Source organism: Ambystoma mexicanum, chromosome 7q (genome assembly GCF_040938575.1).
Source record: "Ambystoma mexicanum isolate Mex_15411 chromosome 7q, UKY_AmexF1_1, whole genome shotgun sequence".
Classification (NCBI taxonomy): Eukaryota; Metazoa; Chordata; class Amphibia; order Caudata; family Ambystomatidae; genus Ambystoma; species Ambystoma mexicanum.
Window position 1 is genome coordinate 565,154,196 of NC_090941.1, and position 14,419 is coordinate 565,168,614.

The 14,419-nt window shown below is 46.8% G+C and overlaps 1 protein-coding gene across 2 annotated transcripts in view; it reads right to left on the reverse strand.

The window, feature by feature from the left end:
- ATP7B (ATPase copper transporting beta) overlaps positions 1-14,419 on the reverse strand; it is a 1,159,214-nt gene that overhangs the window by 733,748 nt on the left and 411,047 nt on the right. For both annotated transcript variants that reach the window (XM_069640108.1, XM_069640109.1), the window contains exon 4: positions 7,754-7,917. In XM_069640108.1, coding sequence (XP_069496209.1) covers positions 7,754-7,917 — 164 coding nt within the window. The remainder of the gene's footprint in view (positions 1-7,753; positions 7,918-14,419) is intronic.

The following is a 14,419-nucleotide window of genomic DNA, read 5'->3' on the forward strand; positions in this document are numbered from 1 at the left end:
TTTTCCTTGCAAATCATTCTCCTTTACAATAAAAAAGAGAAAATTCACTCGCCCGTTTTTGCTATTTTGTATGCGCAACAAATTTCACAGTGATTGGCCAAACAGAGCAAAGTTTCAGGACATCAATATTTTTCATATGGACTTGCATTACAGTTTTTTGTTCACAATTAAGAAACCGCTCAAAGAAATCCACGGCAAATTCTGAAGGCACTTACTCACCTCCACCCCACGTGCGCTGTGCCTTTGAGTAGACTTGTTCCGGTTGGCTCATCTGTTGTTGACCAATATACATTTGAAACAATTTTTGCTTAAGCACGCACACAAAATGTGTCATTTTCCATGAAGATTAATTTAATGAAATATTAATACTTTTGAAAGCAGGATTATTTTTAGAAGACATTGACCAGATTTAAAAATTGGTATTTCTGCACCACATAAAAAATGATTAAATCTATATATTAAACATATATATTTAGCTGGATAAGGAGGGTGTTTTGATGAACTGCTGTGGTAAACAGACCAAACAGGCTATCTAAGTTTGTCCAAAAAGAAGCAATTACTCACCGTAGTGACTACTGTAATCCTAGTCCATGGTCCCCTTTCCTCAATACTGATGGCATACCTCGTCCCAAGGGGACGGGACCACTGCCTTTTTTGCACCTCATAATAAAGTCCCTTTTGAATGAATGTGTGCTTGCCCATGCTGGCTCTGCCCATATGCCTCGCTCACCAGTCCTTTTTTACCCACTCTTTGGCTACAGAGTAATCAATTTTGGAGGGGAATAGAGGGAGGGACGACATATGGAGAAAAGGGGACTATGCAGTAGGAATACAGTAGCCACTACGGTGAGTAACTGTTTCTTACTCCAACATCCCATCCCTTTTCCTCCATAATGATGGGAGATTTCATAGCATGACAAATTCACAGGTGGAGGAAGGGTAACTGGATGTATGTTAAACTATTGATCCCAAAAGCCTGAATCACAAAATCATGGAGCCCACATTTTGTGATTCAGGCTTTTGGGATTTTGGCTGTTTGTCCCCCGCACTGCCTATAATGTCTGCAGGGGACACCCCCGCAGCCCATAATACCAAACTGGAGGTGCGGGCGACACCCCCGCAGCCCCTGTTTGGTATTTTGGGCTTAGATCTTATCTACTATGCCGAATTTGCACTAAACCTGCATTCAGCATTTTAGATACAATCTTTTAATCCGATACCAGGCTAACTAGAATCAAATACGTTTCTCAAGACAGCCTGACCAAATCTGTCATCAGCACTGGAACTGGTATCCAAACAAACATATTTGTAAAAGGCTGATGGCGGGGCCCAAATGGCAGCCTTGCTGATATCATCCAAAGGGATGTGACTCTGAAATGCTACCACAGTAGCTTTTGCCCTCAATGCGTGTGCATGCATGCCTTTAGGTAGATTCAGTTTACAAGATGAATAGTAGTAGTTAATGGCAGATACAAGCCACCAGGCACTAGTGGCCTTCGATGCTTGACTGCCTGAATTGTGACCCCCAAAGGTAGCAAAGAGCATCTAGGTTTCTAATCTGCTTGGTCCTATCAAGGTAAAATATGAGTGCCCTGCAGACACCCAATGTGTGGAGGGTAGCATCTGCAGATGACTGAGGCTTCTAAAGAAGGTCAGGAGGACTGCCTCCTCGTTAATATGGAAAGAGGAGACCACTAGGAAAGCCGGGTGTGTGCACAGCACAACCCTATCCCGGTGAAAGAGCGTGTAAGGTTCTGATGTTAAAAAATGCGTGGATCTCGCTTACTCTCCTGGTGGATGTAAAGGCGACCAAAAGGGTTATCTTCCAAGAGATGAACTTGAGCTGTGTGCAATGCATCGGCTCGAAGGGTTTGCAGGTCAGTGCCGATAAGACTATATTTAGATCCCCTACCGTGTTAGGCCTCTTAACCAGCAGGTGAAGCTGCAGCAGGCCATCTAGGGTGTCTGCTTACAACAGGATTTGCTGTGGAAAAATATGCATCACCCACATTTCTGTAGGCTCCAATAGCCACTAAATAAGTGCGACAGGAGTCGACCGAGATGCCAGAAGTCAGATCTGACACGAAAGACAGAAGGTCATTCAAGCCACTGGGGAGAGGGTTGATGCCTTTTTCCAACGCCCAATGACAGAACTTGGTCCATTTACCCTGGTAGTGTGACCGTGTTGACTGTTTCCTGGCTGCCTGAATGATTTTCGTATTTTCTGCGGAGAGACCCAAATGATCTAGAGTCACGTCCTCAGGAACCTGACTGTTAAATTGAGCAATTGATGGGCATGGGTGAAGGATTCTGCCCTGTTCTTGGATCAGAATGTCGTGCCGCTGTGGAAGAGGAATAGGCCCCAGCCCGTTCCGCCTCACTAGTTCTGTTCTGTGTACCTGAACCGAGCCAGCCACTGCAGCACTACAGTATGAGAGAGCAGTTTGCTGCCTTGTTCAGCTTGGCCAATACTCTGTGGCTCAGCCGAATTGGCTGGAAGGCAGAGAGAAACTACCCTGTCCATGGAATGTTTAGCAAGTCCCGTCTGGAGCTTGCGCCTGCACCAGCACCCCCCAAGAGCCGTAGAAAAGACACTTTTTGTTTCCAATGTGTTGTGAACATATCTGTTTCGAGAAGCCCTCACTCCCGGAAGATGTGATGCAGAGCCAATGGATTGATCTCCCACTCATGATTGGCCTGGTTTAGACTGCTGAGGAGATCCGCCTCTGTGTTTAGAACCCCAGCCAAATGGAGTGCTTTGTGTAGTATATTGTGTGTCAGAGACCATTTCATTATTGATAGGGCCATAGGGCCAGATGACATGCTCCCCTGTTTGTTTATATAACATATCGCTGTTGAGCTGTCTGTTTGGATCAGAAGAGACATCATGCAGATGTTTGGCAAGAACGCTCACAGAGCATAGAAGATGAGCCGAAGTTACAATGCCTTTATGTGATGTGTCTTTTCCTGGTAGGACCATAGACCGTGGGCCTTTAGGCTCAGCAAGGTTGCTCCCCACCCAGAAAGGAATGAATCGGTTGTAATAACAATCTTCGACGGAACCTCCTTCCCTGTAACAGGTTTGTCTGCTCTGCTCTCCACTGTAAGTCCTGACGAAGAGAGGCAGGGATCACAATGTGTTGCGACTGTTTGTCCGTGGCTTGTGACCATGAGCTGCTGAAATGGAGTTGCAGGTGCCTCATCTTCAGTCTGGCGTGGGGAACGCAGAGGACGCAGGCAACCATTAGGCCCATTAACCTTTGATACCACCATGCTGTGGTCGTTTTCTTGGAAATAAACCGTGCCACTGTCAGTCAAATATCCATTATACACTGGGTATAGGTGAATATGTTTCCCAGTTTAAAATTCCACACAAACCCCAGAGCAGGGGTCAGTGAAGATATGTTGAAGTTGACTGAGAACCCCAGATTGGACAAGGTGGACACCAGGATGTTGGTCGCATCTGATGTCTCCCGCTGGAGGACACCCGGACAAGCCAGTCGTCCAGGTAGGGGTATATGTGAATCCCCTTGAGCCGTAACAAACTGGCGACAGCGCTCAAAAGTTTGGTAAACACTCTCAATGCTGCAATGAGGCTAAATAGCAGGGCCCGCTACTGATAGAGGTGCCAGACAATTGAAAATCTGAGGAACATCCGATGTGGAGGTCCTATTAGAACATGCAGGTATGCATCCTTTAGGTCCACAGCGCAAAACGAATCATTGCTTTGAACTTATCTCAAGATTTGTGCTGGTGAAATCATCTTGAACCTCTCATTGGGCAGATGGAGGTTGAAGGAAGAGTGAGCTAGGACTGCCCTCAGGCCAGCCTGGTTGTTCTTGGGGGATCGAGAAGATACCCGAATAGAACCCTAGACCTCTCTCTTTGGGGGGGGAACAGGTTCTGTAGCTTGCATCAAGTGAAGCTTGCTGATCTCCTGAAGAAGGTGGACTGAACCCATTTGGATGAAGGGAGTGGAGACCGGAGGAAGAATAGACTGAGGCAGAACCCTTTGGACACTATTGAAGAAGCCAGTGATCCTGCGTCATTTGGCATCAGCTGTGGACCCAATCCTGAACGTCATTGCTTCTTTGGGTCAGTGGGAGCACTGCCAGTGTGACTGGCAAAAAATCCTTTGGAGGAGGAACTTGGCTGCTTCCTTCTTTGACCACTGCGGGAGCAGTCTCTGTTCCTCTGCTTCCGATCATGGTAGCCTTGTAAGGGCCTTTGATTTATTTGTTCTTAAGATGTCGATGTCTAGAGAGTACCATTTCTTACTAGGAGTAGATTTAGACAGATGTGTTGTCATTGGGGCCAGATGATTAACAGCCCTTTCAGGGGTACTGCAGTAAGCCTCTGCCAGTTCTTCTGCTGTATTTCGATTATCTAAGTTGTTAGTAATAGCTGAAATGAAGGGAGCCATGGCAACTCGACCCAGGATTTATCTGGTTTGTTTTCCTGATAGGAAGCTAAGGACATGCTCCAGTCCAGGAGATAGTGATCGGACCATGGGTAGGGATTACTCTCGAGGTTGTCAATAGTGAGATTCTGGGTAAGCACCTAGTCCAAGGTTCTGCCTTTGACATAGGTGGGGGTTTTGATGTGTTGGGCAAGACCTAAATCACACAGTGTGGTATCCACAAGTCCAGAAAGAGTCTGACGCATCGTTTATAGCCAAATATAAAATCACCCATGAGCAAAATTCTGGATTTGGGTTTGAGATTCAGTACAATCAGGTCACTCAGGCTGGACAGGAAGTCTGACATATTATGTGGAGGTCTTTATACGAGAAAGATGTTAACTGTGGCATTGGGATTCACTTCTAACTTGGCACATATTAGTTCACTATCCACTAGAGCGCTTTCGACCTTCCTAATTTGTAGGGATGTATGATAAATCAGGGAAACTCCCCCACCTTTCCCATTACAACGATCAGCTCTCACTATGCTGTAGTCTGCAGGTATAGCAAGTGCAATGTAGGTCCGGCGGCATCATGTAACCAGGTTTCGGTATTGTGCAAAGATCTATTTTGTGTGCACTGATATGGTCAGCTACATCTGTGGAGTGTTTTCTGACTGGCCTAATATTAAGGAGCATGCATTTTAGTACCCTGCACCTCTTGCGTGAACTTGGTGGCATGCATCCAATCTAATCTTCTCATATCAGCACCCACAAGACTCAAGCAAGTCTTGAGCCACAGTTCTGGCCTCTACCAGACCAGACTTGAAAGCCTGTTGCCTATCTATTGGCAGGTAATGCAGACAATCCACAAGCTCTCTCCAGGCCTTCTGGTTACACGCTAACAGGGTGTCCGCATTGACCTTCCTCAGGTGTAGAGCTGAGTTGGAGTAAACCTTCTTCCCTTAGGCCTCGAGGAGCTTGTCTTCCTTTGTCAGGATGGCTGGGGATGACACTGTGGCACCTGAACCTGAAGGTTTCATGAACAGCAACGCCAACGACACCACAGAAGAGTGAGGCTGTGGTTGGGAGGCCAAGCACAGCTTTTCTGAAGGAAGGGGCCTCTATCTGGCGTCCAGTTTTTTATTGGTAGGCTGAAAGGAGTGCAGCTTCTCCCAGAGTTTCAAGGCTTCAGTTTTGACATCTTTCTGCAATGGCACCCCCGATCTATTTGAAGAGTGGAGGCCCAATACTTCACACAGCACGCTGGCCTATGGAAGAGGCTCTTCTGGTTGGGGGACGCCGAAGAAGTCAGCCAAACATGTCATCCTGTCATAAAAGACCTACACGGACCGAAGGACCTCTTACTCCGTATCTGTCAGAATCTGTGTCTTGAGTGTCCTGACCAGCTTTATCTGTGGTGACTGGAGCTCCCTCTCCCTGGTTTCTCAGTAGTGGGAACCACAGCCTTTGGGACCTCCAATGTTGGTCCAGGCTGTGGCGGCACTGCCGCTGGAGGCAACACTGCCAGTTGTGTCGGCGGATTGGTGCAGCAGAGGCGGTGCCTGGGTGCCAACCAGGGACAGTGGCAGCAGCAGTGCAAGAGGTGTTGCCAGCGGGGCAGAAGGAGCCGGGTTAGGTATGAGATCAATTAATAGCCCCTTAAAGTATTCTGTCATAGCCCCGATTTCATGATAGTCTGAAACATATAAAAAAATCTGGGGCAGCAGTCACAGAAGACAAGGTTGTAGCAGTCCGAGGGTGTGTCACTGTGTGGGGTGCAGACATCCTATTCAGTGGTGCTGCAGGGACACAGTAAGGCTGTGCTTGATAATCCCACAAGGGCGTATCGGGTAGGCCCAAGAAGCTGTGCTCCGCTGTTCCATGTGGTCCGCAAGACGAATGAGTCGCACGAAACCACAGGTGGTAATGCAATTGGTGAAGTTTATCCCCTTGGGGGTGGGCCTGGCTGCCAGCTCGCCCGAGGATGATGACACTGGGCAAATCCCTGTCACATCCATTTGCTTCTGATGTGGCCACAGAGTAGTCGATGAGCGCTCCTTGGCCCCATAGCTCTCCCACCCAGAGGGAAACATTTTGTTTTTTGAGAAGTAGCCCTGGCTCTCTGCCATTTATGGGGTGAGCACAGGGACAGCTTTGGAAGGGACAGGAGGGCTACTGGCTGCCAATGTGCAACCCTGAGGCAAAGGTCTTTGCCGACCCTGGGGAACTTGTCTGGTGAAAGTTTTTCAGGCAGACTGTCCTGGACGTAACAGTACCCTTGGTGGATGTGAAACAGGTAACCCTATTCCCATCAGGCGGATGCCTGGTATTAGACCCCAAAGAGTTCTCAACCCAAAGGTCGGTAGCAATTTGAAAAGGCCCCAAGTAGCCCTCAGCAGACCTGCGGGAAAAAGCGGTGTAGCTCCCTCCACTTGTATGTTGGTTATAGCATTTGTGGCCTCAGAATTAACCCAGGAAAAAGGCTTCATAGAGCCCTTGACCCGTAGGTCAGTACCAGCCCATAGGGCCTCAGGGGCAACCCCGGTAGTTACAATAAGGGCCAGCAGACCTCTCCCGCCCAAACCGGTCCTCAGAAAGGAGTCACCTGGGCAAGGTGCCTGAAAAGAAATAGCACTTAGATAAGCGGGTATAAAGATTTGCCTCTTCAAGTGGTGATGAAGTCCCTAATCCGGCAAGGAAAAGAGTTGCTGAAGAGGTCTTGCCAATGGCTTGGACAGCGTAGAAGTGCTTGCTGCCCGAGCGCAGCACAGGCCGAACAGGAATCTCAGTGCTGGGAAGGGCCCAAACACCTCAGACAGAGGCTATGGGCATCTGAAAAGGGGAATGTTCAGCCACAACAGGCACAGGCACGAAAACCAATTATCACTGGCATACAGGGGTATGCCGGTGAGGTAGGCTGGCGTGCAGCAAAGAAAAAGAAATTATATGGAAGTAGCGGCTGGAAGAAAAATCTGTCACAACAGGTGCAAGGCGTCCAGTCCCGTCAAGCGGTAACAAGGACTGATGGTGAGGCATATGGGTCGGAGTCATCATGGGCGGGTACGCCCTGTGTGTATTCATTTAAAGTGGACCTTTTTATGCAGTGCAAAAAAGGTTGCAATCCCATCCTCATGGGACGAGGTATCCCATCAGTATGGAGGAAAGGGGACGGGATGTTGGAGTATTACGCCTTTCTGTTGCAAAATGCTTGTTGGTGCTTGGAAATGAAATATGAACTCATATGGTGCTAAACACAGGAATAAATCATGAATAAGTGATTGTTTAGCAGTACATACTGTAAAATAAATGTCCATTATTTAGTCATATCTTTGAATAGAAAAATCATACTTACAACAAGATCTATACTGCCATCTGATGCAGTATAATCATCCATGACTTTTGCACCAAAGCCCAGATTTTCAATTAATTGTGCTATGTCCTGTGGGCAAATTATCTCTGGGTTGTACTTAACCTCAGCTTTTCCAGCCATAAGTGCTACCAGTACGGACATTATACCTGCAAAGACAATAGCAGTAAGCAGAGCTTCAGAAAAGTGATATGTCTAAACGTAAAGATGTAACCAATACAAGAACCATGATAGGCTGATCTTGGTCTTTTACAGTAAATACTTTACTTGGCAATGCTTTCCTAGAACCCTGTAATTACATGGAGTACCACAAGCATGCATTTGGAAAGGAGCATAACGAAAATGATTTGCTTGCAGCATGAGTAACCAGTTGTCTTGAGTCTAAAGATAAACATTTCTCTTTAAACTAAAGACTGTTACTCTAGTTAAAGAAAGAGGGGCTGCATTAAAGAAGTGTTCTCATAAGCAAGTCTTACAGGAAGAGAACTAGGTCATCTGCCATTGGAACCACTTGAGGTTCTCAGCATCGTGGATTAGTAGAAGCACCTGGTGTTGGCTAAGACTACAACTCATTTTCTAAAGACCTTGAAATACATTCTCTCAGTAGACACTTTTACAAATCAAAAAGAAAAAGCTCAAATATTCTTGTGAGAGCAATGCTACACCAAGAGACTAAATGGGACAAGCCCTCATTGAAGGACCACCAATGTGAAGTGTAAAAAATGAAAGGTTGATGCTCAAGAAAGCCCCAATGTTTGACTTTCCACTACGTGATATCTTGGTGAAGAACACACTACTTACCTCTTGCAATGTACTTTCTGACAGCTGTTACTCATCTATGATATTCCACCTGCAGGTCCAGCTACCAGAGGAAACATTATTGCCTCCAGCCGGGGCGCAGCGCATCCCTGCATCTGCTCCATTCAGAGTCTTTACATGCCTTGCCCCTGAGTGGATGTCAGGGCAGTTATATATGGCGCTGCTGTGCCCCATCACCCTAATTAGAAAAAGGTACTCACTGTAGTGACTTATGTAATCCTTGTCCACAGTTCCTTTTCTTCATACTTTTGGGTGTCCAACCAAGGAGACGGGATCAGAGATTTTTACACAGCACAAAAAGGGTCCTAATTCCGATCCTAACACTATTAACTGAACCTAATGTGCAAGAGGCTATGTTCTTCGCTAAAGAGGTGATGAACGTTCTTTGCCAATGAAAAGTTCCTAATGTTTCAGGTTGTCAATAAACAAATCAAATGCTCTTTTTTCACAGAGTGATAATCCAATTACCAGGGGCTGGCTCCTTTCCCCTGGATTCCTTCTTCTATTTTAGAAGTTAAGAGCTCGTCTCCCCCATGGGTGGTTTTTTGGACTTTGCAGAATAACTCCCCAGAAAATGTCTTTAGGCCATCACAGGTTATAGCACAATGATCAGTCAGCCAGGGGATTTGTCTCCACCTCCCTGTACTTTCCAACACTACACAACAAAAGTTCACAGGATTCCTGTGAACATCTTTCCTTTGTTTGCAGAGGTTTTATGTCTGGTTTACTCTCTTGCCAAACATACCCCAGGGTATTACCACTGACAGGCTTTGCAAATCTCCTGTGTCCCAGACATCTTTCCTTCTTGAAAGAGCTTCAACTTGTTCTTAAACATTCTTGCGGGTCCCAGACTCTCAGTGGTGTATTGTACCAGCTTGGTGTACTCTCCTGCTAAGCATACGTTTTTTCCTTGACTGTTTTTCTTGCTCTTGGGGTCCCAGACCCTCTTATTCTCTCACTCTCATTTGGGTGTGGGTCCCAGACTCGATGCATTATCAAAACAGCCGGGTTTACTCTCCTGCCAAGCATGTTTCTTTCTTGTCTGTCACTTTTGCTCTCAAGGTCCCAGAGACTTGTTCCACAGCTTTCCTGGACCTCAAGCCCCATCGGTTTGCCAGTGTACCTTTTGTGCTTGGTTCTTGTTTTTCGAGAAGCGCCACGTCAGCGCGAGCCTCCGGTAGCGTTCGGGGGCCTCGCCAGTTGTGACTTTTCTGACTTGTGTGCCTCTCTGTGGACCACTGTCTTTTGTGCCGCTGGTCCCGTGATGTGATCCTGGGACACCGAGGTTTGTTCGGGCACATCGTTCTCCTCCCCCGTTCTGGGGTAGTCGCTTCAGCGTATCTGACAGTTCCTCTCTGTAGGGTATATCTCTTTCACCTGGTTTGCCACCTCTATTTTGTATTGTTCTGGTCCGATTGGGTATGGCGGAAAACTAGTCTGCTCACAACAGTTCCCTGGAGTGATCTTTTCAGGCTACCCTCGACCTCCTCTTTTCCTTCCCTCATCTCAGACTGTCTTTCTGCTATCCAGGAATGGTGCGCCGCCAATGACCTTTGCCTTAATGCCAGTAAGACTGAGATTCTACTCATCGGCACACCCACTCCCTCCTTCCCTGCAGCTCTCTGGCCGGCCTCTCTTGGCCCTCTTCCTACTCCTACCTGCAAGGCAAAAAACCTCGGGGTCATCTTCGACTCCTCCTCACATATCCGACGTCTCTAAGTAGTCACACTACCAGCTGCACCTCCTCAGAGGTATCCTTCCTTTCCTCTCCTTCCCCCAGAAGATCGCTGTCTCCAGAGCCCTGGTTCTCTCGAAACTGGACTACTGTAACAGCCTCTATCTAAATCTGCCTGCCTCAACTCTCCGCCCTCTGCAACTCATCCAGAAGAGGACTGCAAGACTTGTCCTTGGCCTCAAGCCCAGGGACCATATCTCTCCAGGACTGAAATCGCTACACTGCCTCCCAGTGGCTGCGAGGATTAAGTTCAAAACCCTCTGCATTGTCCACAAGGCCTTCTGGGGCCTGGGGCCAAAATAACTTCAACTCTCTCTTCCTAAATATCTTCCTTCTCAAGCTCTTCGCTCATCCGCCTCCAACTCCCTCAAGGTCAGCCGCTTCTCCAAGCAACGAGTTGGGGGTAGATCTCTGTCCGCAGCAGAGGCCTCCCTCTGGAACACCCTTCCTGCCTCCTTGAATCTTGAGGAGAACCATCTCCGGTTCCGGAAGCACCTCAAAACCTTCCTCTTTGTTTCGGCTTTCTCTCCCCCTCCCCCCTGCTAATTTACTGAAACTGCACTGAATCTGCAACTGGGCCACTCACCGATCTTGGTTCTTGGCCCAGCCACGCTCCCCTGCACTGCTTCCCTGGCAACCCCTGCACTGCGGGACTGTCTCTGTATCCCTACAGCCCCCCTTCCAAGCACTTGTCTGCACTTACCTTGCACTTGCCACCAGCTGGCCCTTATTATTTTATCTTGTATTCTACTAACCCTGTACTGCACCTCCCCTCTCCCTTTCCCCCTCGCACTTTTCCCTTCCCCTCTACCCATGCACTTGAGCGATCTGAATTACACCTGGCCTAGTAGGATCGTTGTCTGTCTCCCCTTGTTCCCCCCTCCCTGTCTCGTTGCGCCTTGAAACACTTGTGTATAAGCGTGTTACAAATGCCATATCATATCATGTCATATCATTCCCCTTTAAAAGAATGTGTGTTGCGCAGCAAAGCGTAGTGGCGTGACTATCCCTGTGGACCCTGCCCACTGGAAACATTCGTCAGTCCTTGTAACCGTTAGACAGGTCACCAGAACTACTGTTCTATCCATAGGGGGATGAATGGCGAGGTGTATGGACTAGGAGTACAGAGGGCGGTACGGTGTGTAACATTTTCTTATTCCTACATCCTGTCCTCTTTCTGATATACCAATGGAAGGTTAAAATGCACCAATCATCCAGTGGAGGCTGGAAAATAATCTTTGCCAAACAAGTTTTGTAGTAGGACCGCCTGCCCAAATCTGACCTTTCAGGAGTGTCCTAGCAGTAATGCCTTGCAAAAAGCAAATGGGAAAGACCAAGTAACAGCCTTACTAATGACATCCCTGGGAATATTTCCCTGAAAAACGACTGCTGTAGTTTTGGCTCGAACAGTGTGCACGTGTAAGTTTGTAGGTACTGTTTTGTTTTGAAGTTTGTAAGCCTCCACTATGCAAGATGTGGTCCATCAAGTGATCATCCCCTTAGAAGCTCGAAAGACCGGCTGTTGACCACCAAAAATGATAAACAGACTATTCGACTTTCTAAAGTGTTTAGACCGGTCCAGGTACAATTTAAAGGAGTTCTCACATCCAGAGAGTGCAACGTTCTTTACTCATCAGTTTGTAATGAGGGATGAAGTTAGGCAGAACAATCTCCTGATTTATATGTAAGACAGAGAAAATACGGGGTAAATAAAAGTAGGGTCTGTATCCTTATGAAGAACCATGTAAGGCTCTGAAGTTGACAGTGCCTGGCTCTCGCTGATTCTTCTGGCAGAAGTGAAAGCTACCAATAAAATGCTATCCAAGATACAAACTTGATGTCAGCCGTTGACATTGACTCAACGAATGTAGGTGCTAAAGCCACCAGCACCAAGGTGGGGTCTAGTCACTGATGGGAAAAGACGAAGAAGGGAATGAAGATGCATTTTAAAAATGGGGTTCAATGTTGAAATAGAAAGCTCTTGAGAGTCCATGTAAGCCCAGATCGAGGACAGATATGACCTACTTGACTGAATTTATACTACAGAGGATGCAAGGAAGGATAGGAAAGGTAATATATTATCTAAGGAAGGATGCAGTAGATCAAAGGAATGTTCATGCATCCAGTAGGAAAAATGTGTCCATTTGCTTTTCCACTGATTCCTTGTAGAGGTTTTGCTGTTTGTCTGAATTACAGAAATATTCTGATCTGATAGGTCTAGATGCACAAAGGCAAAGTTCTAAGGTACCAGGCTGCAAAGCTAATCCAGAGGGGAGGGATGCAGCACCAAACAACCCCGCTGGCTTAATAGGTCCTGTGATATCAGAAGGAGAATAGGTCCTGGCATCGTGAGGTTCAGAAGGTTAGAGTACCAAATGTGGGTCGGCCAATCCTGAGCTGTAAGGACTAGAGTACAAAGAGTCAAGATGCAAAATGTTAATAGGACTTTCAGAATCAGAGGAAATGGAGGGAACGCATAGCAAGTCTCGTGATCCCAAGAGATTTGGAGAGCGTCTTCTAAGGAGGTATTGAAAATAATTTGTTCTGAGGAAATTCACATCTCCCAAACATCTCTTGAAGCACAGAATCTTTGATCTTCCGTTCATGGGTCTAGTGAGAGAGGAGACTCATTCTGTCTGTCAACGTGTTGCATTCCCCCTCTAAGTGAACCGCTTGAAGCGATATGTGATGGTAATTGGCCAATTCCCAAATTTGTATCAATAATCAGCAAATGCGAGGGGACTTTGTTCCCCCTCTCGGTTGACAAAAAACATGGCCATCATGCTGTTGGTCCTTATGAGGACGTAGGAATTCTGTATGACGCGCAAGAAAGATTTTACCACCCATAAAATACCTGATAGCGCCAGTATGCTTATGTATAACTCTCTTCCTTTTGGGGAGCACAGGGTTTCTGTTTGAAACTGCCCTTAGTCGGACCCCAACCAGTGAGAGACGAATCTGGTGTTATGGTATGCAGCGGGAGGGAGCTCCTGAAGGGGCATTACTGTTTGCAGATTTACATATCCTTTCCACCAATGCACGTCTGATGCTTAATGTGGAGGTACTGAAATCCTCTTTGAATGCTTGTCTGCCTCTTGGTTCCAAGATGCTGCAAGGTGAATATGGCGACACCTCATCCTGAGGCAGTTAAAAGGCAGAGCCAGAAAGGAAGCATTGATGAGTCCCAGTAGATGTTGGAACACCAAACTAGGTAGCTTGAGGAATTAATAAATGTGTAACTACCAAATTGATGTGCTGGATCCTCTCCTTTGTGAAAATACCCTGCCTATGCCCCATCTGAAGTCTATAAACTGGATGTCGTGAGTGGAGCATAGGCAAGATTTTGTCTGATTGATTGTTAGGTCAAGGTCGATAATCAGTACAGCAATACATTGAGCAATGCCATTGCCGATGACATGTCCCCTGCTCTGATGATCTAGTCACCTACATATGGATAAATTTGAACTCATTGCGCGATTAGGTGGGCTGTTACCGACTAGTTAATTTTGCAAACACTCTAGGAGCCGCTTTCAGAGCAAAGGGGAGTACCTGGCTCTGAAAATGACAACCTCTCAAAGAAAGTCAGAGGAATTTATTGTGTGCTGCATAGATAGGGACATCCAGGTAAGCCTCTATCAGATCCACAGAGCACAACCACCTTGAGTGTTTCTAGTCGAAGGGAGGGAGTCAGAAAGTAAAGGTCCAAGACTGTCTTTAGACCCGCCTAGTTCTTTTTCAGAACAGTAAAAAGATGAGAGTAGAACTAGCTTCCTCTTTCTAGGGTGAGAGGTACTTCATGTATCGCCATCTGCAGATGCTGGAGAATTTCTAGAAAGAGAGTGGCAGATCCGACTTGAAGAAAAAGGGGAGAAGGAGGAGGGATTGGAAGAATGGACAAACAATATCCTCTGGTCACAACAGAAAGGATCCAAGAATCCTTTGAAATGGTACACCAGCCCCGATGGTATGCAGAAATTATGCCTCCTAGCGGGAAGTAGTGTATCTGGACGTAACTCAATGCTTTTACGAATCGGCAGAGGTGTAATAGGAGAAGAATCATCTAATGGAGGATCTTTGCTGCTTCCCTCTTTGAGCAC